The 25,985-nt window shown below is 36.9% G+C and overlaps 2 protein-coding genes across 3 annotated transcripts in view; one reads left to right on the top strand and one right to left on the bottom strand.

Moving 5' to 3' along the window:
- ANO3 (anoctamin 3) overlaps window positions 1–25,985 on the bottom strand; it is a 258,988-nt gene that overhangs the window by 52,213 nt on the left and 180,790 nt on the right. For both annotated transcript variants that reach the window (XM_067038079.1, XM_067038080.1), the window contains exon 14: window positions 20,669–20,729. In XM_067038079.1, coding sequence (XP_066894180.1) covers window positions 20,669–20,729 — 61 coding nt within the window. The remainder of the gene's footprint in view (window positions 1–20,668; window positions 20,730–25,985) is intronic.
- MUC15 (mucin 15, cell surface associated) overlaps window positions 14,364–25,985 on the top strand; it is a 106,168-nt gene continuing 94,546 nt past the window's right edge. Inside the window, 2 exon segments of the mRNA XM_059070752.2 lie at window positions 14,364–15,048; window positions 16,981–17,130. Of these exon segments, the coding sequence (XP_058926735.1) occupies window positions 14,364–15,048; window positions 16,981–17,130 (835 nt within the window).

Here is a 25,985-nt window from a genome sequence, read left to right on the forward strand (position 1 = left end):
CTTCAGACTACACTACAAAGCTATAGTAATCACGACAGTATGGTACTGGCACAAAAACAGAAATATAGATCAATGGAACAGGATAGAAAGCCCAGAGATAAACCCATGCAGATATGGTTACCTTATCTTTGATAAGGAGGCAAGAATATACAATGGAGGAAAGACAGCCTCTTCAATAAGTGGTGCTGGGAAAAATGGACAGCTATGTGTAAAAGAATGAAATTAGAACACTCCCTAACACCATACACAAATATAATCTCAAAATGGATTAAAGACCTAAATGTAAGGCCAGACACTATCAAACTCTTAGAGGAAAAAAAAAAAACATAGGCAGAACACTCTGTGACATAAATCACAGCAAGATTCTTTTTGACCCACCTCCTAGAGAAATGGAAATAAAAACAAAAATAAACAAATGGGACCTAATGAAACTGAAAGCTTTTGCACAGTAAAGGAAACCATAAAGAAGATGAAAAGAAAACCCTCAGAATGGGAGAAAATATTTTCAAACAAAGCAATTGACAAAGGATTAATCTCCAAAATTTACAAGCAGCTCATGCAGCCTAATATCAAGTAAACAAACAACCCAGTCCAAAAGTGGGCAGAAGACCTACATAGACATTTCTTCAAAGAAGATATACAGATTGCCAACAAACACATGAAAGGATGCTCAACATCACTAATCATTAAAGAAATGTAAATCAAAACCACAATGAGGTAGCACCTCACACCTGTCAGAATGGCCATTATCAAAAAATCTATAAACAGTAAATGCTGGAGAGGCTGTGGAGAAAAGGGAATGCACTGTTGGTGGGAATTTAAATTGATACAGCCACTATGGAGAACAGTATGGAGGCTCCTTAAAAAACTAAAAATAGAACTACCATACGACACAGCAATCCCACTACTGGGCACATACCCTGAGAAAACTATAATTCAAAAGAGTCATGTAGCACTATGTTCATTGAAGCACTATTTACAATAGCCAGGACATGGAAGCAACTGAAGTGTCCATTGACAGATAAGTGGATAAAGAAGATGTGGCACATATATACAATGGAATATTACTCAGCCATAAAAAGAAACAAAATTGAGTTATTTGTAATGAGGTGGATGGACCTCGATTCTGTCATGCAGAGTGAAGTAAGTCAGAAAGAGAAATACAAATATCGTATGCTCACACATATATATGGAATCCAAAAAAAAATCGTTCTGATGAATCTAGGGTAAGGACAAGAACAAAGACACAGTTATAGAGAATGGACTTGAGGACATGGGCAGGGGGAAGTGTAAGCTAGGATGAAGTGAGAGAGGAACACTGACATATATACACTATCAAATGTAAAATAGATACCTAGTGGGAAGTAACTGCATCACAGAGGGAGATCAGCTCGGTGCTTTGTGACCACCTAGAGGGGTGGGATAGGGAGGTTTGGAGGAAGACTTAAGAGGGAGGGGATATAGGGATATATGTATATGTATAGCTGATTCACTTTATAATACAGCAGAAACTAACACAACATTGTAAAGCAATTATACTCCAATAAAGATGTTAAAAAAAAGTCTACAGTCGTTTGATCTGACGCCATTTTTGTTTTGTTTGGAGTCTAAAAATGATTACTAACCATTCTCTTTTCTTATATGTCTCTACCAAGACCGAAATCTTTGCATTGGTCTTTTAGAGAACTTTTCATTTGCAGTAAAACTCTAATAAAATATTGACACATGCTTATAATTTAATTGTCTGAAAAGAGTATTTTTTTTCCTTTATTAGACCACTATATCTGAATTTGTGAAGACGGACATGCGGAGGTAAGCATGATGCTTCTTTGTCCACAATTCAAGCAAATACTCAGTTAGTCCCAGGATAACTAAATTGCTTATATTTACAATTTTGATGTGTCTAAAAGCTTCCTCTAGACATTGCCAGAATCTCTGACTTTTCCAAGTATTGAGTGCTGGAGTGGCTGAGTGTTTTTGACAGTTGACTAATGGAATGTTGAGTCAGGGATACATTTAGTTTGGGCTTAGTGAGATATGTTTATGTGATTTGCAGGCACTTCCAAGTGTTGTTCAATTATTGCTAATTATCCTAGTGTACCAATGCATTCTGTGGGAACTCCTCCAGTTCACATGCTGACTCTTTCAGGAGCCAGGCCAGGGGATATATGATGAGATGCACATGTTCTATGGTATCCAGCTCTGATAACGAAAGAGGAATAAGGTCTGAAATATATGGAGCCAGAAACTACTTTATGGAAATTATTTCACAAACTTCAAGTCACATATGAAACACACTAGAGATTTCCCCAAAGTTCCAACAATATAAAAAGTGCACATGGGCTTCCCTGGTGGTGCAGTGGTTGAGAGTACGCCTGCCGATGCAGGGGACACGGGTTCGTGCCCCGGTCCGGGAAGATCCCACATGCCGCAGAGTGGCTAGGCCCGTGAGCCACGGCCGCTGAGCCTGCGTGTCTGAAGCCTGTGCTCCACCACCACGGGAGAGGCCACAACAGTGAGAGGCCCGCGTACCGCAACAACAACAACAAAAAAGCACATGGTTTTATCAATAATAAATTATGAAGCGGAAATAAGATTTTCAAAACTGCCAATAATAAAAAAAATTTTCAATTAACTGTGCTAGAGTAAGAGGAAAGACTGAGTTAGTTCTCTATTCTTTCTATGAAATATTTTTTTAAACATCATATGCAGAGATAATAGTGTGAAAGTGTAAGATAAAGGTGTAAGACACAAAGCACTACAGAGATGTGTCAGGCATCTAGTTATTAAAATACTGTTATTTTTCTGGATTTTGATTTTATGTAGTATTTTAAGCTTTCTAAAGTTTGCAAATTTTTGATTGTTCCATTTACTTTCATATCTCTTTTTATATTCATAATTTTGTATTCTTTTCTTAAAGAGAGATTCCAAAATTGTGTATTTACTTCCAATGAATAGCTATCATGCATCAGACACATATGTGCCAGACATCCTACTAAATGTTTTTCACATATTTACTCATGAAATCCTCACAACTGCTCCATGTGCAAGAAATGATTGTACTGTACTGGTTTAAACTTTAAAGTATTCATTCAAAGAGGGGATTTACAACAACCCTAGGTGTTATTGATAAGGATTCTCTTTTTCAATGTTTGAACTTAATTGTTATTGAGAAATGATAAAAACTAACTTTCTTAAGTTAATATAATTATATTGTTTATAAAGAAAAGAAAAAAATGCTTGGCCACGTGATTTTTATACTTTAATACTACACCAATTAAAAATGTATTACGGAAAAGGCATTTCACCCCCTTTTGATCAGCCCATCGTTAAAAAGTTCTTCAACCTTGTATAAAATGCATTCATACTCCTTGAAAGTCTTTTTCTGTAAAAGAAGGATATTGGAATTTTAATGTAGATTACAATAAACGTTTTGATTGCAAATGGCATTAAAAATCAAATAAGGATTCTCTCCTGATACAACACAAAAATGTCTTCCCTTTTCTGTAGCTAAGAGCTTCTAGAACTGTCAGCTTAGTTAAACCTAATGTTTTCATTTTTCTCTACAAAATGTTTATGTAGTTTGTAGTCCTCTAAATGGATGAGAAAACCACTTATTGTTATTTTCTGCCCATGAACTTGATGCCAAAATCCCCTTCAGGTCATGAATACGTTTGATTTTTCTTCTGCCCCTGCTTTTGAGCCAAGGAACCAATCTAGATTCTTCTTCAGAGTGTACAGACCTAGCCTAGGCATCTCCTTCTCTCCTCACTCTGACCCTCTCCAAGTCATGGCTCAGTGCTGAGAGCACTCAGCAAATAAACTCTGTTGCTACAAGGCTATTACTTAGTTATTCTAACTTTTCAAACCAGAAAAAAAAAAGTTATAAATAACAGGATTATCTAATCACTCACCTTGATTTTTTTTTTTTTTAGAAAGGGTTAATAAATCACTTGGATCTTTTCCTAAAGGTGGCAAAATAAGTTATAATATTATCAATCTTGCGGTTTTGCCATTTTATTGTATTTAAACATAGTTGTAACTTCATTTAATTAAGTTCATATCAAAATAGATTACATAGTTGATAAACTGGGCAATAGCCATCTAATGAGGTTAGACTCTGTAATGAAATCAGGGTTCTAAAAGATGCAAACTTGTATAACACAATACTCCATCATGCAGGAATGAATCAGTTGTGTGGTACTTCCACACAATGCAATATCATGTACTTGTTAAAGAGAGCAATGTCATTTCCCAGCAGTCAGCTACTGCAGGGTTGGAAAATTGTTTTAGGTGCCAACAATAAGAGGCTTCCCTTCAGAACTCATCTATCAGCAGGAGTCTAGAGGGAGCCCAGAACTCTCCATCTTGGCAAGATGCCCCCATCCCCATATCCTACACACACACACCTTTCCCTCTGTCATCACTCACAAGTGGATCCCTCAGAACTAATTCATTCTGCCCCTTAACTGCATACATATCAGTTACTTCAAGAAGACCAGAATTTCCAGATCATTCCTTACTCAGATTTTGATCCTCTAGTTCTAGGGAAATGGGAATTGCCTTTGTGATCCCCTCCCACTCCTTCCCAACTATTTGAGATGCTTTCAACTAGGCCCTCTTATTCAAAGTCATTAATAGCAAAGTCTTTAATGTTCCCTCACCTCCTTGCTTAACTGAAACCTGGGACACTCCTGAAACCTCACTTCCTATGTGGCAATCTCAGGTGATGGCTATTTGTGTCGAAGATGAGGTAGTGAATTTCTTGTTCCTCATTGCTGCTTCAAGCCTTTTTCTTTTCCTTCTCTGTAAAGAGTCACAGATTTGAGTCTCATATTATCAATCCATACTTCCTACTGTCTCTCTTTGTAGAAGTCATTTACCACTCCCTTGGAACACTTCCTCAAATTCTCTAAAGGTTTTTCAACTCTTGGCTAAGGGTAACTCTTATCAACATGACTCCCAAAATAAATTTTTGAAATTACAACATACACAGATAATATTTCTTGTATCTTGGCTTCTCAGTTCTTTGATGTTTATCTTCAGAGCTGTTTTCTCCTACTCTACCTTATGCCTGGTCCTTCCATGGCATAATTTTGATTAATGACTACAAACCCTCCATAATCTCCAATTATCACCTCCATCCTTGTAGCTCACTCCCTATAAACTCCAATTCCAGTAATCCCTTGGCCCATATGTTTTCAATCCATTAACTTTTGACCCAGATATTCAATCCATTCTCCCCATCACATTCTCACTGTCCTTTCCTACCCTTGTGCCCTCACTTTCTTCTCTATGTATCCTATTGATCAATCATTATACTGACTCACTTGCATATACCCTCAACTCTCTAGCTCTTCGAGGCTTCGATTAATGAAGTACATTATTGTCACTGATGGCTCTGAAAACAAAACCAGAATGTAGCTTGGGACCATGCCTCAGGTAAAACCGAAACATTGTTCTGGATCCAAAATGGTGTTGTAGGATTTGTAAAATAAGATACCATTTTGGATCCAGAACAATATTTCAGTCTTATCTGAGGTATGGCGCCAAGCTACATTCTGGTTCTGTTTTCAGATCCATCAGAGACGATAATGTGACTTCATGTTCTGGAAACTCCACTGGTCTGTGGTTCCACCATTTCAGGCAAAGAGGCAGTAGTTCTTCTTCCACTATGTATTGTGAGGTTTAATTAATGGGTGTAAAGCAATTGGAGAGTTCCAGATGAAAGCCTCCATAGAAGGTAAGTACAACAAAAATTATGTAACCGTTGCATAATGTGTCCTCTCAGCTGGCTCGGCTGACGAAGTTGTCAGGTGATTATCCGTCACTGTTGAGTTCTTCTAGAGAAACAAGGTCCAAAATGGGATGGGTCTTACCCAGAACATGGTATCATGGTATATACCTGGAAATGTATCTCGGCAAGACTCGTTTGTTTGGCAAGAAATTACTTTTTAACTACAACTCAGGTGCTTCCGTAAAGGTGTCTGATCACAACTAAGTGAGCTAAGTAATAAGTGAGGCATTAAATGTATGCACAGTTTTCATTTTACAACTTTACTTCCAGATGTGCTCATGACAGGAAAGGTAAATAAGGTGTATCTCTAGGGTCAGTTCCAATCAATTGGTTAAGGTTGTCAGGAGGGCAGTAATGAAAAGGATTCTGAGGCCACACCTAGGGTCTTCAGAAAAGAGGGTCATTGGAGACGAACTTTGACTCTTGTGGTAGTGAAAGCAGATTTGTAGCAAAAGTGCTTTGTAATTTCCTTGCTTAGTATAGGCCATAATTACTATGCTGAAGTAGGAAGTGGTAATGATATTCACACACATATCTAGGAAAATCCCTCAGGGTATGGTACACCCAATCCTGCTAAGTCATGTTCATTTCTCTAGGCACAGACATAAAATATTTATTCAGTTGGATTTTTTCCTAGTAACTAGCTAATCTGAAAATAACCAATTGATTTTTATTAAGCCATTGTTCAGTAAACAGTTATTTGATTAGACTGAACTTGCTTTTCTTCATACTAGTGCAGATACAGCTTAAATATCCTTTGAGTGAATATTTTCTAGGGTTTGGCTTAATTTCTAATCAAACGCTGAAGGGCCTTTGGGCTTCAGAAAGTTTGAAACTATAGAATTACCTTGTTCTTTCTTGGGGCCAATTAACTGGGCAGATTCTTTGCATTCAATTTGAGGCTCCTGAACATTAGCTAAAGTTTCATTTTCTCTCTCAGCAGTTGGAAACCTATCTCCTTGCGTAACAGAAACTAAGCATGAACCTCAGGCGTACTGAACTGAACAGACCTTGGCGCCAGTCCCCAAATATTGATGTGCAGAATCTCCCAGAAAGTGCAGTTTCACTCTTCTCCCTTTCATAAGCGGTGAAAGGAAGTGAAGGAAGTATGCCAGGTTGTTATTCAACTCTAGTATTTAATCAAGCATTACTCAGGCTCTTCTGAAACTCTCCGGCTTCTAAATTGCGAGGAAAAGCAAAGAGAACACAGGATGGAAACTACTTAATTGAGCAGGCTCCCAGGATTACTCAGGATCACGTGGCCATTCTCAGCCAGACTCCAGTTACTCCCCAAACTTCCGAAAGTCCTGGTGATGATTTCTAACTTAATATTTCACAGCTTTCTCAAGGATCCGATGCACATTAATCCACTTGGTGTTAAGTGTGACTTTCTATAAATCCAGTTTTAGTGCACTGCAGACACCACTTTCTCCATTCAGGTATTAAGTACACAAATAGGGCATCCCCACCACGGGAAAGAAAGATTTGTTTATGTGTTAGGAGGACAGCATGCGGCTGGCACATGAGCAACAGGTGCAGGGCTGACTCATTTTGGTTTCCTCACCTGCGAAGGGGGAACCCAGCATGTGTCAGAAATTTCTGATAGAGCAAGGACCATTACCAAAGTCTTTGCCCGTTTTTTTTTTTCCCTTTTTCATTTAAGGCAAGAAATGTATGTCCTTTGTTTGCCAACACTTAAGAGAACTAGCCTGTCCTGAAAGTCAAAGCACCCAACCTATGAAAGCTGGAGGGTTGGGCTTTTTTTTTCTTTTTTTTTTAAAGGCCTGAATGAGGTGATATCTTCATGCTGACAGCTGAGAAGCAGGTCAGTCTGGTTCTTGGGTGCTCTATTACACAAGCAAGATACGACCAGCCCCACCTAATTTTGTTTCTCTGGCACCCTCCTGCTCAGTGGGACATCAGTACCCCTAACCCATCTGCTTTCTCTAATGCAAGACAGACTCATTCCAGCCAGAACAGCTGTGATACTCCAGTTCTTGTCTGTAAACACCTCCTAGACCTGAAGGTAAGTGTGTGCTGGATTACATAGGATGCCTAGTCCCTCATCCCTCGCTCTCTCGCTCTCTTACTTATTTACCGAATAGAATCAAAGCAAGTTGAACTTTTGGCAGAACAGCCTGGCAAGTACCTACAGAGACCCTTGTAAAGACAGGTAGTTGTTTCAGTAAGTAATTACCTTCCAAATGAGCATTTGTGCTAAGTGAGTTAACTTTAACAATTATTGCCAAATTTGCTAGATGATGAAACCAGCTGAAGAGTTAAATATAAACCTTGCTTAAAATGTAAGTGACTACAAGAGAGAGTTTTCTTAAGTCAGATCTTAGTAAGTTTCAAAATGTTTAAAGTGGAAGTGGCTACATGAATCTAAATGAATATTTAGATTTAAAGTATGCATTTGGTTCAAAGGTTTTTGCTAAAGTATTAGAATACGGTAGCTTTTGAAAAACAGTCTGCTAATGCAATGAATTCTTAACCTTCTATATATCTTTCTCAAAGATTTTCTTAATTAAAAATTGGCAGAGTGACGTCTATGTATTATTTTACTTAGCATGGTATGTGTACATGTATAGCACTCAATGGAAATCTAAAAGGCTAATAAGCCAGTCGCTGCAAAAGACATCCCATGGATCGAAGATGTGGATTAAGTTTCTTAAATTTATTTTCAGTTTGTTCTGTGTAAGGCTTCTCTTATTAAAGGGATGCTGATTTACTGTTTAACACTTTCTAATCAATCCATAGAGGCTGCTTCTACAGATAGTGAAACACGAGAGAAGGCTGAAAACCCCATGTTTGGAAATTTGGGTCCAGAATATTTCTTTTGGAGACACAATCTTTCTAAGCTTAACACTCTTCCACCTAATTATTTCAGTATTGAAGTTCATGACTGAGAATGCCCAAGTTAGCAGGGAGTATGACATTCCATCTATTTTCCTGGGTTTATGCATTTTTCAGTCTTTTAATTAAAATTATCACAAACTTTTGAAATTTATTATTTCCTGAAAGAAAGTCATGTTTTTCCTTTTATTTGTTTCTTTCTTTTAAACTCAAATAAAGTGAAATGATGTGGGTCCTCAGGTATAATCCTACCTTCTGACTAGTTAAGTCTTCACACCCTTTCAAAACCCTCTTATAAAAGAGGCATTTCGAGAAGTATAATTTCTTACGTCTTCATTTACTGTGGTTCTTTCATCTAGGGACAGCAAAATACTGTCCAAGATTGGAAAGTCCACTCAGTGTAACACTCAACTTCTGCCTGGGATATTGGCTACACGTCAGACTGAGTTTCCTATGACAAAGACAAACAAAACTCATCTGTCTTAGTTTTTAGCCAGAAACCTATAAGGAGAATGATCACAGGCAACTGAGAGAGAAGTAGTACAGAATATACTCTTTAGTTATTTCACTACAGAAACATGTTTTTATATTATCCCCTCAGTACAGCTAAAGTAATGTTTTTATTTAAAATTTCTGATTTTGATTTAGTTTAGAATGACTAGCATTTCTCTTCCCTTGCATGGGTTGATTACCTGATAGAAACCAGGGTAACTCCTTATTTTTAAAGCTTGGTATAAAATGGGTATGACTTGGTTACAACAGGAGGGCTGGGAAGAATAACAACTTTACGAACTTAAGGAGGAACAATTTTATGCACAGTTTAAGTGTGGATTTTCTTTCCTTAATGGCCACAGGTTTTTGTTTTCTTTTGTTTTTTTTTTTCCCTCTCACCACCTCCTGGAGCCCTCTATACAAAAGTAGTAATGTGAAACCACTTTTTAGTGCCAACACCAAAGACAGGGGAGAAAATAGTTTTCATTTTCTTTGTATAGACGAATTATTTTTTTAAAAAACCAGTGAAACTCACATTCTCCAAAAGTATATTTTAAAAGTTACTGAACATTAGAAACAATAAAAACATTTCAATATACACAGAAAGATTTAGAATCTTTGTTTCAGGTATCACAAATTGGATGGAAATCCTCCTTTCTGTTTCTGTTCCCTTTATAATAATTCTCATGTTAGAAGTTTTTCAAGTTTGTAATGAGCTTATCTCTGTTCCTAGATTACATCCTGAAAAGTCCTCTTAGGAATTTCCACCTAGGGGCAAGAAGGGGCAAAGAACAGAAGAAATGATGCTGCCTGGTCCTCCTGGTTCTCTCTCTCTCTCTCTCTCTCTCTCCAATTTCACTTTCTTTCATCCCCACATTCTCTCTCTGTCTCTACTGTGCACCTGGTTGACTGATGAATCTTGGGAACACAGAAGCATACCATCCATCATCCAGCATAGCTTTACACACAAATATACCACACAGTTTACATATCTCAACTCTAGAGATGGAAAGAGGCTGCAAGAAAAGGGTAAAGATAAAGAATACTGAGTACTTTTATTGTCCTCTGGAGCTTCTGTACCACTTCCATTAAGCTTCCCTGCTTATAATGTGCTTGGTTCAATTCAGAATGGGGTCAAACTTAACCGAAATTGCCTAGTTCTTGCCCCAGCAAAAATCCAGGGCTGGGGTTCTGAATAGCTGATGGCTTCAATTCCTGGCTGCTTCTGTCCCTTTAAGATGAATGGACCTGAGTAAGAGGTGTAACCTGGCTCTCTTAGAAGCCAGAGAGCAGAAGCAAAGTTGTCCGCAGCTGCCAAGCTAGGAGAGCAGGAACGAATCAATATTCACTAAAGCCTTTCCCACAACTATATTAATTTTGGAATAAATGGCAAAGAGCCGTCACAACATACTGTCTTATCCCACTCTTCCTTTTCTCTCTTTTCCCTGGAAATGAATTATAGGCAGTAACAGAATGCTTGGCTCATTGTGGGTGTTGATACCTTAGGTTTTCAAGTTACAATCAAAAGCTGGGTAAAGGGTAGCAAGATCCCCTTGGTGGTTCCAGGTTACAAGCAAAGTGAAACAGGAACAACAAAACTCACTTTGTTGACTCTTGGTATGTGGATTCTCATTACTGGAAGCGAGCAAAAGCTCTATGCCACAGTTCCTCATGTGACATTATGAGAAAATTAGATGAAAAGCTAAGGGTTGTTTTCTGCTCCCCTCTGGTAACCACTTCTTTAGGAAGAGAAAATAACCAGAAAGCCTAGGTTTAGGGAAAGCAATCAAACTGCCTAACAATAAGACAGGTGGCCAAGTACAATGCATAAAAAAATCATATCACTGGCAGTAGACAATGAAAAAGGTTATAACTTTTGCTATGAAACTGACAGAGTTCACAGGAAAGAGCTGTTTCTGAAAAGGTCCATGTACGTATTTTTAAACTAAATTGAATTGTATTTTAAATGTGCTAGGTGAAGCAACAGTTTAATGAAATATTGGTGAACTTCAGGTCCTGGAGATAATCATTCCTGTGTTGTTAATGTTAATCTGTAAATTACATGGTAAAAGTGTTTATCTAGAAACCATGGAGATAATTGTTGGGATTTTCTTAAATTAGGATAAAAGTGTACTTAGTATGTTTAAGAGGCACTTAAGGGAGAAGTCACTATTTTTCTAGTGTTTAAAAATGTGGGATTATCACCTGCTCTGGTTAAAATAAAATTTGGAGGATTTCATTATTCCTTATTATTCTGTGCTAAGAAAACATTTTTGGGAAGAGTTCTAAAAACCAGCTGATTACCAAATTCTATATTCCTTTGTAACTTTTGTTACATAGATGAGTGATTACTAGCTTTTAATGCCAAGGTCTGAATCCTAACCCTATCTTTCAGCCACTAGCTATGTGTCCTTGAATATATTATTTACATTTTTATGTTCCATTTAATTATCTGTAAAATAGGATTAATAATCCCTTCCTTATTGTTTGATTGTTTTTGTTAAGAATTAAATGAGAAAACATGCAAAGCATCTGATGTAATAGATGCATACTAGTAATATGTTTTCCAATTATGTTAACAATTTTTAGGATCTAAATGAATTTTCTTGATTATCACAGAAAAGTGAATGAAATATAAATAAAGAGAATTATCACAAATACCTATATAATCCTTACCAAGTGAAGAAACAGATTATTAGGAGCACACAGAAGTCCCTTTCATGCCCACCCAATCAATACTGTCTCCTTCCTTCCCACAAGTAACCACTTTCCTGACTTTTAACATTCTAGTTTTTTAACTTTATAAACATGCAATCATACAGTACAACTGGCATTTTAAGCTGTGCATGACATTTGCGATAATCACTCATGTTACTGTATGCAACTCATCTGTGCATCTCGTTTATTTTTCATGTGCAAATATTAAACAATTTATTATCCAACCTGTTACTGGTGGATGTTTAGGTTGGAGACACATAAATAATGCCCTTGTATGTCTGCCTGCTTGCTTTTTAAGTAGAACTTTCTTAAGTGATAAGCACAGGGCATGGAAATTACTGTATCTTTTAAACCTTAGAAATCCACAGGTATAGACTGCTTGCTAAAAGTCTTTGGAGAAAAAATATTATATCAGGATGTATTATAGGTATGTCTAAGTTGTACCACTGTGTAAGTAATCATTAAGCAAGGAGAGGGGTACTTAAAACCACACGATAAATCGGAGGGAGTAATTTAGAGGCTCCTCAGACCCTAGTGAAAAATCATCAAGGTTGAAAATATTTGTAAAAATTTCTGGGGGATATTTTAAGAAATGGCAATTAATGTTGGACATAAATAATAGCAGTTGCACCTCCTTCCTTTTCTTATCTCGGTCATCCTGGAGGCTTTTAGTGAAAAATAAGCTCTAAGGTCCAATTCAAAGAACATAAAATCAGTTCTCAGACTTCATTGTTTGAAGAGGAATAGTCTAACATTTTTTTACCTTTTTCAATTAAAAACACTTTAAATTTTAGCACCTAATTAGGTTGGAGTCAGTAGACTTGGCTTTCAGTGCTGCTTCTTCTAGCTTCCATTACTGGCCACTCTGAACCTCAGTTTCTTCATCTGCAAAATGGGGATAATGTGAGCTACTCTTTTCCTCTCAATGGCTCATTGTGAGACTCAAATGAGATGATATTATAAACTGTAAGATATTTATAGAAATATTAACATATTTTAATAAGAAGAAATGGAAGTTAACATTTACTAACTGCTTACTTTAGGCCAGATATTGTTTAGAGTACTTCTACATAAATCATTTCATTTAGTCTGCAGAACACTGTGAAGTCAGTATGATTATGATATTGATAAAGCAACTGCTTGATATGATGATTATTTTTCACATGTTATTCATGATAGAAACCAGAATTACAATATAAATATAATTTCAAAACCTTTCCCCCAAATCCAGCTATCTATGAATTGTGGCGCTTCCACACTTAAGAGGCAGAATGATGTGTCCAGATTGGAGGTCAGAACCATGGTTTCAAACTTCAACTCTGCCACAATCTAGTTAGGTACTTTTTTTCCACACACACACTCACAACCAGATTCTTCATTTATACAATAAGGGAATGCAATGAAAGAATCCCCAATTCTAAAAGTATTTCTTTTCTTTTTTTTTTTTTTTTTTGCGGTACGCGGGCCTCTCACTGCCATGGCCCCTCTCATTGCGGAGCACAGGCTCCAGACGCACAGGCTCAGCGGCCATGGCTCACGGGCCCAGCCGCTCCGCGGCATGTGGGATCTTCCCGGACCAGGGCACGAACTCGTGTCCCCTGCATCGGCAGGCGGACTCTCAACCACTGTGCAACCAGGGAAGGCCCTAAAAGTATTTCTGACTTTCTGTTATTTGGGATTAATAGGAAAAAGGGTAACATGAAGTAAACATGTTGTGAAAAAAGTGATATTAACCTCAAATTCAAGTAACTCAAATTAGGAACTAATAAAATGTTTTCAAGTGGAGTTCCTGACTGACTCACTTTAAAGTGGATGTTTGGGCTTCCCTGGTGGCGCAGTGGTTGAGAATCCGCCTGCCGATGCAGGAGACACGGGTTCGTGCCCTGGTCCGGGAAGATCCCACATGCCGCGGAGCAACTAAGCCCGTGAGCCATGGCCGCTAGGCCTGCGCGTCCAGAGCCTGTTTACTGTATAATCAATAACATCATTTTCATAATAAATACTCCAAATTACATCTTTATAAAGAACATGTTTTCTTAAATAGGTTGAAGAAAGCAGCCCTATATTACATTATTTTTTAAAAAATTACTTAGTAGTCCATATATTGTACAATATGTGTGTGTGTGTGCTTGTGTGTGTGTGTGTGCGTGTATTTCAACTTGTTCCAAGCTAAATGGTCTTTGAAATAATGAAATAGTAGTGTCTGGCTTGACAAAGATTTTGCATGGCATTCCCTAGAGGAGGAAAGAAATACTATATAGAAAACAGAACTCAGTGAAATAGAACTCAGTGACTCTAGTTTTAATAAAATCCAAAGGAAACAAACTTTTGGAATAAAGAGTATGGTACTATCATGTCAGCATTATGTCTCTGGATTTTTTTTATCACTTTAAAAATGTAGATCCATTTAAAAAAACCTCAATACTTCATTTAATAATTCAAGTGGTCATTATTTTCTTTCAGATTCTCATTATTAACACCAATACCAAAGAAGATTACAATGTTGACTTCAACCAAAATTCTGTTGATTTCAATTTTGTTTAGTTTACTACTACTTGGAAGCCATGGAGAAGAAGGTCAAGAAAGAAACACAACAGAAAACATTGCAGAAGACTTAAAAACAAGGGAAAATCAATCTATTCCTTTGGAAAGTGAAGCAAATTCAACCTCAGATAAAGAAAATAGAGAAACCTCCCATCCCAAGGCAAGTAATTTCTCTTTTGGGGATCCATCAAATAAAACCCATGGAACAGACTTCTACCATAATTTGTCAACAGACAACTCTTCCAGTCTCAAACTCATGCCCACACTTTCTCCAAGCCCTCCCTTGATCCACAGCTTTGTTTCTAAATTGCCTTGGAACTCATCCGTAACAGATGAAAATCCTCTGCCAGTCTCAGCACCTCTTAATACTACAGCTATTGTATCTTCCGAAAACTTCACTCGGTCTTCGGTCAATGATACCATGAAAGCTCCTGACAACAGTTCCATTACAGTTAGCAACCTCCCTTCAGGATCAAACACCGTATCTGTGACCCCCATGATAATGGAAACAGATGGATGGCCTACCATGACTGGAGATAGCTTGGCGGGGTTTACTGCCTATCAAGAAACAACTTTATATCCCACCTTGAAATTCACCAATAATTCAAAAATCTTTCCAAATACATCAGACCACCAAGAAGGTAAATATAAATGGATTTAATTTCCCTTTTGTGTGAAACTGAATCTCCAAATAAGTCATTACACCTAAGAAATGCACCACACTAGAAAAAAAGGAGACTGCAATAGCACAGGTGGTTCTTATTTGGGGGGGGAGAAACCATGATATTCATAGTGAATAGTGAAGGGATTTTAGGGCTTAAGTCAGCATATACGAGTCATTACTGTATGGGAATGTGAGAATGTGATGAGACTGGGACAAAATGAGAAGTAGGTTAGATTGAAAAGAAACAGAAACTGAGGTAGTGGTACAGTTTCGAGATACTGGGTAACAATTTTTACTGCATTTCAGAAAGACTACCTGAAATTTCACAGGCTTTTAGGAATATGATACAACTGAAGTTTAAAAATATATGTATTTTTAAATATATATATTTTTAAAATATATTTAAAATATATGTATTTTAATAATTTAAACTCAACAGAAGAATAGCCTCAATTTTTAGTTCAGTACCTACTGAACACCATAAAAATGGAATTCAGCTTTGAGTATCACAAGAAAATTGTGTTATGGGGACATTTCTGTTTCATTTAGAGTTAGTCAAGCTTTAAAACATAAAGTGGAAAAGATCTCTAATATTTAATGAAAATTCATTCTATTTTATTTTCTCAGGTCTAACCATGTTTTTGTTTACTGAATTAAAAAATAATAACTCCTCTTTTCCCCCCCATGAATTCACTGATTTCCAATACAACTTATCTATAGATTATGAGTGATATAAACACCAAATCATATAAACAAATTCCTATTTGAAAGTTGTTAGTGTACAGGAAAAGTTTTAAATTCTGAAATCTAGGATTATTACAGTACTGCAACCAGTATATTGTATGTACATATATTTTCATAATTTTAAGATATCTTTCCATTCATACATACTCTGATATTCCATCAGAAAGATTTTTTTAAAACTATTCTGTTTTGTCTTTCTAAACTTAATATACATATTGAGAATACTGAGTACTTAATCCTAGCATTGCTCATTAATCAAAAAAAACTTAGTTAACTTTGCTTCTCTTTTATCTTGGTAAAAAATGTACTGCTGTTGACCTTCCAACATGTCTTTTGTGTATAAATGGAATCTGATATAGAATTAGAGACCCTATAAGACTTCTTGTCTACCTAATTAATAAGCTCTCAACATATTTTTTAAACCTGAAAATAAAATGCACTAAGTATAAATCCAGGAAGCATTCAGTGATTTATTGATGACTCAGTCTTCAAATAAGGTGCTTGGTAAAGAAGATGACAAAATGAAATCTTGGACTCCTTTAACTCAGACCTACACATCTGTTCGCAATGTGCAAGGCACTGCAAACATCCTGCTTTGTTTGGTCTATTTGTTGTATTTGGAAATACCCTCTATCAGGATATATTTCTTTTTCTTCATAATGCCTTTTCACTTGGGGTTTATGGATTCAATTCCTATTACCTACTTTAGCTTTCTACTTTTCAATTATTATAGAAACAAACTCAAAGCTTATCTCATCATTAAAGTTCATCAGAGATTCAGAGTTGATTAAAAATATAGAATTCAACATAGAAATTAGATCTTAATAGAGAATACACATGGCACTTCAGTACTATTAGTGTTAATATGTAATGAGATAGTTATAAAACTAAAGCTTAGAAATATTTCAAGATAATTCAAATTTTGAAGTACAGTTTTATCAGGAAGCATATTTTCCAATATATCCCCAAAACTCAGTACTTTATAACACACACACACACACACACACACACAATGTATATATATTTCTCTGTATATACATATCCATTAATTTTTTTAAGTGTTGAACATTCTTTGCTTACACAAAGTCCACATGTATATATTTCTGTTTTTTGAATAATTGTTTTCTATTTCTTATCTGTAAATTATTTTTTCTTTGTCCTCTAGAGAACAGAAATACAGGAGTAGTATTTGGGGCCATTTTAGGTGCTATTTTGGGAGCTTCATTGCTTAGTCTTGTTGGCTACTTGCTGTGTGGAAAAAGGAAAACAGACTCATTTTCCCATCGGCGACTTTATGACGACAGAAATGAACCAGGTAAAAGCAACTTTCAGAACTTCACCTGTACACAGTGGTTTTAACTAAGTGAAGTTGCTAACGTTCACTGCATTATCTAGAAGGGATTTAGAGATTCATATGACAGAAATGAACTAAAGATTTATTCTGATCTATTCTCTCTTTCTCAAAGAACATAACCAAAATAACTATGGAACTGTGTGAAATTTGAAAACCATTTGGAACTGTTGCTCATTGCATCACCATTGGTTTTAAGTAATAATCCCAGAACCTAAAACATATCATTATAATTGAAAGATAATGGCATGATATTAAGAACAAAATGGCCAGTTTTGTTAGCATGTAACAGGGGAGCCAGTATTCACCATTGTTGGATCTCTTAGTAGCAGTGATTTGAACAATGATTTATTCTAATCTGGAGCTCTTGAAAAGTTTACACGCATACAATAGCCCTCTATTAATTATCTTAATGAGTCTCTAAAACAGATTTGCTAAAGTGTTGCATATTTGGGTACATAAAGTCAGATAAACCTTAATTCAAAAATTTCCCAATCATGTGATGCAAAAAACCCACCACATCTATGGATGAGAAATGTGTCTGCTAAGAATGAAGCACTGTGTTTGATCTTAATAATGCAGTAGTAATTAGGACAGAAATAAAATCACTTCAAATGCTTGATTCGAGGCTTTTTTTCTTTAATATTTCAGGACAAAAAAAAAAAATCTGTTTTCTGGTTTACACAAGGGACTCTTGCCACCATAAAAAATAGTTAAATGCCCCTGTTGGGTCTCATTGATAAAGTCTTGTTGATTTTTGATAAGTTTGGAACATTACTGATATATTGTTAATTTTCAAAATCAAATCCATTAATTGTAAATTAACTGAATTCTGTTTATGGGCTTCTAGCAATCCATAGAAAATAAAAACTATCACTTTTCAAAATTGAAGGATAGGATTTCAATCAACAGGGTTTTCCAAACTTTTTTTTTTTAACTTCAGAATATTTTCTTTAAATGTCACCGCATGCAAAAGCTCAGTCTAACAACTTGATATAATCTAAGATATTGTGATAGAGGCATAATGGAATAATTCAATCACACCACCTGTTTTACTCTTTCAGCTTTGAGACACCTTTCCCAAATTCCTAAGGTTCCTGGGGGTCCAATTTGTAAACAGAAGGCTTAAGGAATAGGTAGGATATGAGAATACCTAGCTGAATAATTAGATTACTAGTTTAATTAGTAAGTAGTCCCTGCTTTAGTATTCAAATACCTAGTGCCCCAAGTTTTCTTTAAATTCAAGAACATAAAAGAAATAATAGTTAGTTGTTTGTTGAAAATAAAAACAATCTCCAATATTATTAATCAGGATAATAACCTGGATCTCTCAGAAGGAAACATAAGATTTTACAAATTGTTTTCTTTCATCTCCACCTTCAATGGCTCACCCATAATGATATTAAGACCCTTGGTAAAATAATGACACATTTTAAAATTAAAGCTCTTCACTTTTAAAAAATTATTTTTATACCAGAAGTAAAAATTCTGAACATGTTGACAAGGCTCTGAATTCACAAGATTCAAAAGTCAATGAGACATGTCAATACTTCTTTATATAAAGTATTGCTATATTTCTGTTGTGATCTCTCCCTTAGTTCCTTTATTTTTGGACCACCAGCAGTGAAATTTTGGAAGTTAAACTGTTCATAGTTTTAGAAGAAAAATGTGGCTTGCAAAATATGTACTTATTTAAAATTCAAAACTAATCTCTGACAATCCCATATAAAAAACTGTAACTAAGTCATCCAGAACAATCCCTACAGTCTAGCAGATGCCTGAGCATGCATCTTCCATACTGCCACTATAAAGCAATTTTTGTGTTGCTTTTTTAGTTCTGCGATTAGATAATGCACCGGAACCTTATGATGTGAGTTTTGGAAATTCTAGTTATTATAACCCAACTGCGAATGATTCATCTACACCAGCAGGCCGAGAAAATGCACGGGATGGCATTCCTATGGATGACATACCTCCACTTCGTACCTCAGTATAAAACTAAGGGGAAAAAGGCTTCAGATAGCAAATGTTCACTATATCCTGGCCTTTCAAATCCGTCATCCAAAAGCTGAAGCAAGATCACTCTCATGTGGCCTGTGCCAAAGAGAACTGTAAAAGCATGAGACGAATAGCAGAAACATAGAGGATAAATCATCCAAAAGGTTTCCTTTCTTCCATTTCTCGCTGTGCTGAATCATCTATTGAGTAACATTAATTTGTATTTTGGTCTGTTTTTTTCTTAGCAGGAAATGTTTGTGGAATCAGGTAAAACTGAAAGATTTCCCCATGATTGCCCTGCCCGATAATTGAATTTAAAAAAATCCTTCAATGAAAATAGGGATCCCAAATTACATTTTTACTTTTTTTTGGGGGGTGGTGGTGAATTGACTCTTCACTGCTCCCCGTGTAGTCATAATACCATATATCAAGATTGGCATTTTCCTGAAGGAAAATTGGAAGGGTGATTTTATTTTTTTTTTTAATTTTGACTTAAAGCTAGAAAGAGAGTATGGCACAGATTCTGTTCCTGGGAAATTAAAGTAACAGGAGTGAGAGGCTTGAATTCTAGTACATTTTACTTTTCTGTATCAGCAGGTACATAGTCAGCTCCTTGAGTTGCCAAGTTGACAGTGACTTTGCATTCAACAGACTATGGCAGGAAAGCTGACCCTAACCAGGAAAGTGATCACTTCTCTTCAAAGCATCAGGAATTCCAATCTGTGGTTTACTTTAGGCCTCAATTAATTGGGTTCTTTAAAAACTCAGTGAAAAAAGTCAGCCAATACATATACCTATATATAACTTTTACAGTTTTAAGATGTTAGATAGGAACAGGATTTATTTTGTATTAGACATTATTGCTCAATCATATATGGAATAGATTCTGCATCTCTAAGTGCATAATGTAAGGTTAAAAACAAATATATCAGGCTTCCCTGGTGGCGCAGTGGTTGAGAATCCGCCTGCCGATGCAGGGGACACGGGTTCGTGCCCCGGTCTGGGAAGATCCCACATGCCGCGGAGCGGCTGGGCCCGTGAGCCATGGCCGCTGAGCCTGCGCGTCCGGAGCCTGTGCTCCGCAAGGGAGAGGCCACAACAGTGAGGCCCGCATACCACAAAAAAAAAATAAATAAAAAATAAAAACAAATATAATGGAAGCCTTAAGCAAACAAAACATTTTCTGAGTAACACTTTCACAAGTGAAAATACAAGAAGCTTAATTTGGATTCTAGTATATTTCAGTTTGTTTTCAATTACTGCCTGTTTCTGGCAGGAAAAAATATACGCCACAGTATAGGAAGGTTGAGGCTTTAGGGATTAGAAGATTAAATCAAGAGTTAAATTTCCAAAGAAGCACTGAATGTGTGAAGAGGGCATACGAAACAAGAGATTTTACTGTTGAATTGATACATGGTATGTGTGTTTGCATGTGTGTATGAATAAACATAGCAACAGCCTCAGAAAACGAGGGCCAGGAAGTAAGCAATAAGAAAATACTTACCCCATATTGCCATAAAAATAGCAAAGAAGACTGTCCCTCCATTATCAAACAGGTATGTTACCTTAGTGGAAAACAAACAAAAGTATCAGTCACACTTTTGGTTGTAATAATCCAGTGATTACTGTTTGCATTTAGGTACTATTGATTTTTTTTTTCCCAGTGGAATCACATTATTTTATAGTTTGCAAATATAAGATAGGCAATCCTTTCACGGGTCCTGCAACTGTTTCATGTGATTTTCTCATGGGGAGAGGTGAGGAGTCAGCATTTCCCCCTTCTCTTCTCTTTTCCCCTTTGACTCTACCTTCATTTCTGCTTGGAAGTGGTTCTTGTACCCTGAGGAAGTACTTGTGGGCCACAAATAGAAGCTACACAGAGAGCTTTAAGAACTTAGCTTTCCAGTGAAGGCACACCTAGCTGCACTTCCTGTTTGCAAAACTTCCAGGATTGGGAGAGTTGCAAAATGCAGAATTCCATTAGTGATTCAGCACTTCCAAGGGAAAGGGACCACAGTGCTATCCCTACTCTCCGATGTCTTTCAGAATGTGCCATGGGTCATTAAGAAGTTTCATAAATCACTGGACATTTAGGATATAGTCCAAGTGTTTTTTAATCAGACATGACCTGAAGTTTTATAAAGAACAATGTACAGTTATACAACATTATTGAATATACATTTCAGGGTTGTAAGAATTGTTTGATTTTAATAAAGTATAAATTCAATTTACCTTTGCCTCTTTTTATTTGCGTAATGCCCTAACTATATTTATAATGTAGTGAGGGAGGTTAAACCAATATAGCCAAGCCAATGAATGTTTGGCAGTCATTTAAATACCATAGAAGCTAAAGAGAAAATAGGGGCATTATCCTCACAGGAGTGAGAGGACAATTGGGGGCTAAAGAACATTATTCTAAGGAAAGTGGGAGTACAATGGTGTCCTCTTTGCTCAGTCTACAGTCTAGAGGCTGCTCAATGGGTGCATTAAAACAACATTAATGCGTATTTTAATTGTAACATCTGGAACACACTGTAAAATAATATAAAACAGATAAAGGTGGGATGTATTTTCCTATTATATAGCATTATTGAAAATTTTATTATACAAAAGATGTTCTCCTTTTGAAAGTTGGTGGATAGGTGCAAGATGTCCTAGATGCTTCTAAACTTCTAAGACTGTTAAGGCTTGGGCTTTTAAAAAATGTTATAAGACTTGGTTTTCACACCAATCATCAGTATATATTATGTACAATAGAGAAAAGGACCACAAAGAAATTCTCTCACAGAGTTGATAAAATTCCACCCAGAGGGGGAATCCAGCTTTTTTGTGTCCAGAGGCATCCCACAGAAATACCTGCGGCTGCCAAGCAACTGAACAGCTGTCTGCTTTCCTTTATAAACAAGCCTAGTGCAGGAAAGGGCCTCTTAGAGTGTTAGAACAGAGACTTCACACATGCAGACGTAAAGGTCACCAAGAAATAATGGCTCCCCCTGCTCCAGAAACAGCCATGTTTTTAGAAAAGTGACACATAAAAAGCAATACTTGGGCTTCCCTGGTGGCGCAGTGGTTGAGAGTACGCCTGCCGATGCAGAGGACACGGCTTCGTGCCCCGGTCCGGGAGGATCCCGCATGCTGCAGAGCGGCTGGACCCGTGAGCCATGGCCGCTGGGCCTGCGCATCCGAAGCCTGTGCTCCGCAACTGGAGAGGCCACAACAGTGAGAGGCCCACGTACCGCAAAAAAACCCCACAAAAACAAACAAACCAAAAAGCAATACTTAACAACAATTGTGTTGCACAGACATAATTTGTCATTGTTCATGCAATATTTTCCTTAAAAAAGCTTTTCATTTTTTTTCTTATTAGTTTTGTGTACAAATCTTTCAGGCATTTTTAACTAAGTAAATTTAAATATCAGCTTTTCAGAAACACATCCACGAGACACGGCGAGGTATACATGCCATATTGATGTAATGTGAGATTATATACATGTAGTGGGAGATAAACCTAGAATGGGAGTTAGGGAAGTCTTCAGAACTTGCCCTGAGGAGGAGTGTAAAAGTATAAAATCATTGTTTTACCCATTAAACTATTACATGCGGGGTGTATTATGACAAGGGATATTGTGGAGATAAGAAAAGCACTTAGAAGCCTGTGGTTACAGCTTCCGATTATATGGGTTTTTTAGGGTGCTGATATGAGTTGCTGAATGGAAATGGAGGAGAGGGAAAAGGAAGAGTCAAGCACAGTGTGGATGGCTCAAGCTTAGATCGTGAGTGATCAGAAAAATCCCAAAGCAACATAACAGACTTTTCTAAAAGCAAAAAAAAAAAAAAAAACACCTTGTCTGATCTACAAATGTATATTTGCAGTTAATTATTTTATTGGAAAAATAGCTTGCCTTTATGTGTAGGGAACCTCTGGACAAGCTTTTTATTCAAAATTGTTGATGTAAATAGGGATGATACAAGAAGACAGAAGCAAACTATGCCTCAAACAAAGCTGTGTGTTAGCACAAATTCTCCACTATCTTTGACATGTGATTTCTCTTGCAGAGCTGAGTGTGGCTGGAAATCAATAAATGTGGATATTGTTTAAGGAGATACATTTCTTATTAGGTTGGAAGCTTAAACTCTATGTCTCCTCTACTGTAGTTGATAGATCTCTTTCTAAAATTGTTTCATGGGTTCAGAATAACTTAAGCCTCTGGAAACTGCCACTTATACTCAATTCAAGCCCCTCTGGGCTAAAGTGAACAAGGTGCCTCTTGGGCGGATTCCACGCTTCGGGCCAGGAGATTTCGGGGGAGAGAGGCAGGGTTTGGAATTTAGGCTGAAGTTCAGCCCTCTCTCAGTTCCTTAGTTCCTAATTCTTCGACAGAGCAAAATCTGTGTAACTATCCTGGTCCATTGGACCAGGGCAAAGGTACACCAAACATAGCTACTTCATTTTTTTACCCCTCATCCAACTCATTACTTATTTAGGGCAACAGCTTTTTAAATGTTGTCCTAGAAATCAGAATCACCTGAGGAGCCTCTTAACATGCAGATTTCTAAGCCTCGCCCTTGGCCAGCTGATTCTGAATCTCAGGATGTGGGGCCCAGGAATCTGCTTTTTAACAAAAGTTCTAGGTGATTCTGATGTGTAATCTTATGCAGACTCATCCATGAAATTTCTTAAAGAAGAAAGATGGTCTGTCCTAATTCTGTTGTAGCCTTAATATCAGTATACAGTCTGAGGTTCACTCTAGGTATTGGATAAATGTTTGCTGAACAAGTGAAAAAAAAACCAGATACTAATAACTGTTATAAATAAGGCTAACTTCAAAGGTTGAGTCATTTTTAAAATCTTATGTAAAAACAATGCAGGACCCTTGTACCTGATGATTTCACCTTAACTGAGAAATCCTAGCATAATGGAAATTGACAGTGTGGTACTAGGTGCTTTGAAAAGAGTATGCAAATATCACTGAATTAGTTAATTGAAAATATTTCTTAATTCCCATACTTTTAAGTATTAAAAATGAAAATAGTCACCAAAGAAAATGTTAATGTACTTAAATATAATTTTTATTATATGACAGGACCACGTTTTCTCTGAAACACACCCTTGAAATTATTACAGAATTTATTACATTCACACACATATTTCAGTAAAATATGACAGATTTAATTTCATGTTCCTTGTCACAAGTGGTGATTGATTCCATAAGGAATTGACCAGTTACTAGATGATGTCGCTGGGTGACGGTGTAGGCTAGATGATTCTAGATTGGTGGCCTTGTTTCTTTGCTAAAAATCTCTTCCCTTATTTCAGACACTGCCCATACAGTAACCTCTAGGTGTTTAAGTATGTAAACTGATTTTAAAAGAGAATGCTTATTTTCATTCAATGAAGGAAGAATAATTCTGATTTTTAAGGTGTAAGCCAAGTAGCTACATTTTACCTTAGCTAGAGGAACAAATACAAGACACATTAAAGATGTCACCGTAGTGGGTTTTATTTCCTGTTTTGTTCCATAAGGCAATATTCTCCCCTGCAAGCTAACTTTTCCACCTACCTTATAATAGTTACCAAGTGAATTCTTTCTGAGTCATACCTGTCCCTATATATACTATTTCTACAGAGTAAAGGAAGGATGTAGATACTGTACAATGACAAAAGCCCCCTAGAGTTAATGTTTCCTTGGACAGTTTCTTTACTTTATCACTCTGCCACATATCATTCTTAGCTTTAGTATTCAGATAATGCCAGTGTGTTTTATTAGAACTGTCCAAGTAGAAGTAACATATGTATATATGGATTTGTTGGTGTCCCTAGGGCTGTTATATGTCTTTGAAATGCATGGACAAAGGGAAAAACATGCATATTTACATCTAATGACTCTATACACTTGGTTTTTGCAAAAAGTGTTGAGAAAATGCTTCCCCAAACAAGACATCTTTGTAGAACATTTAAAAGAATTCAACACTGAGCACAATTTAGAAATTAAATTATAAACAAAACAGATTTTTCCCATGCCATGCGTTCAAAATAAATAATTCAGAAGCTAATTTTACTAAGTTTTGGTCTCCTAGTAGGATCCTGAGTGGCTTTTGATTTTATATCCACCCTTGTCAAAAGTTAATTGTATAGAGTCCTCTACTTCTGAACAAGATGGAGTAACAGAGATCGATTTTACCCCCATTCTGGAAACAACCAAAGAATGCACAAATATATAAAGCAACAGATTTCAGGATTGGACGTGAGGCAATGAAGGGCAGTGATCCCTAAGAGGCAGGAAACAAGTGAGGAGAGGATTATGATCGCCTCAGGTTACTACACTGCAAGTATAGTCACCAGGGTGCAGAGAGGGACAACCCAGAGAGTCAGCATTAATGTGAGGAAGCTACCTGAAGAAAGAACCACCTGAAAGGATTAAAGGAAACAGTTTCAGGAGCTCACAGAGTCAGGAATAGTGCCTGTTCCCACCGGCCAGACTGGAAATCCTCATTATTCACAGTGCACTGGGTAGAGTACACAGAAAGATCTTGTTTTTATTGTGGGGAAAAATGAATGCTAGAATGAGCACTTCTGGGAGCCCATCTCACAGACCCTAAAAGCAAGACCCAAAAGAATCAAATTGTTTTCAAGTAACTAAACCGCAATGAGATCTCTCTAAACATCTATTAGAATAGTTAGAATTAGAAAGACAGACCAGGGCTTCCCTGGTGGCGCAGTGGTTGAGAATCCGCCTGCCGATGCAGGGGATACGGGTTCGTGCCCCGGTCCGGGAAGATCCCACATGCCGCGGAGCGGCTGGGCCCGTGAGCCATGGCCG

Source organism: Kogia breviceps, chromosome 7, assembly GCF_026419965.1.
Source record: "Kogia breviceps isolate mKogBre1 chromosome 7, mKogBre1 haplotype 1, whole genome shotgun sequence".
NCBI classification, from domain to species: domain Eukaryota; kingdom Metazoa; phylum Chordata; class Mammalia; order Artiodactyla; family Physeteridae; genus Kogia; species Kogia breviceps.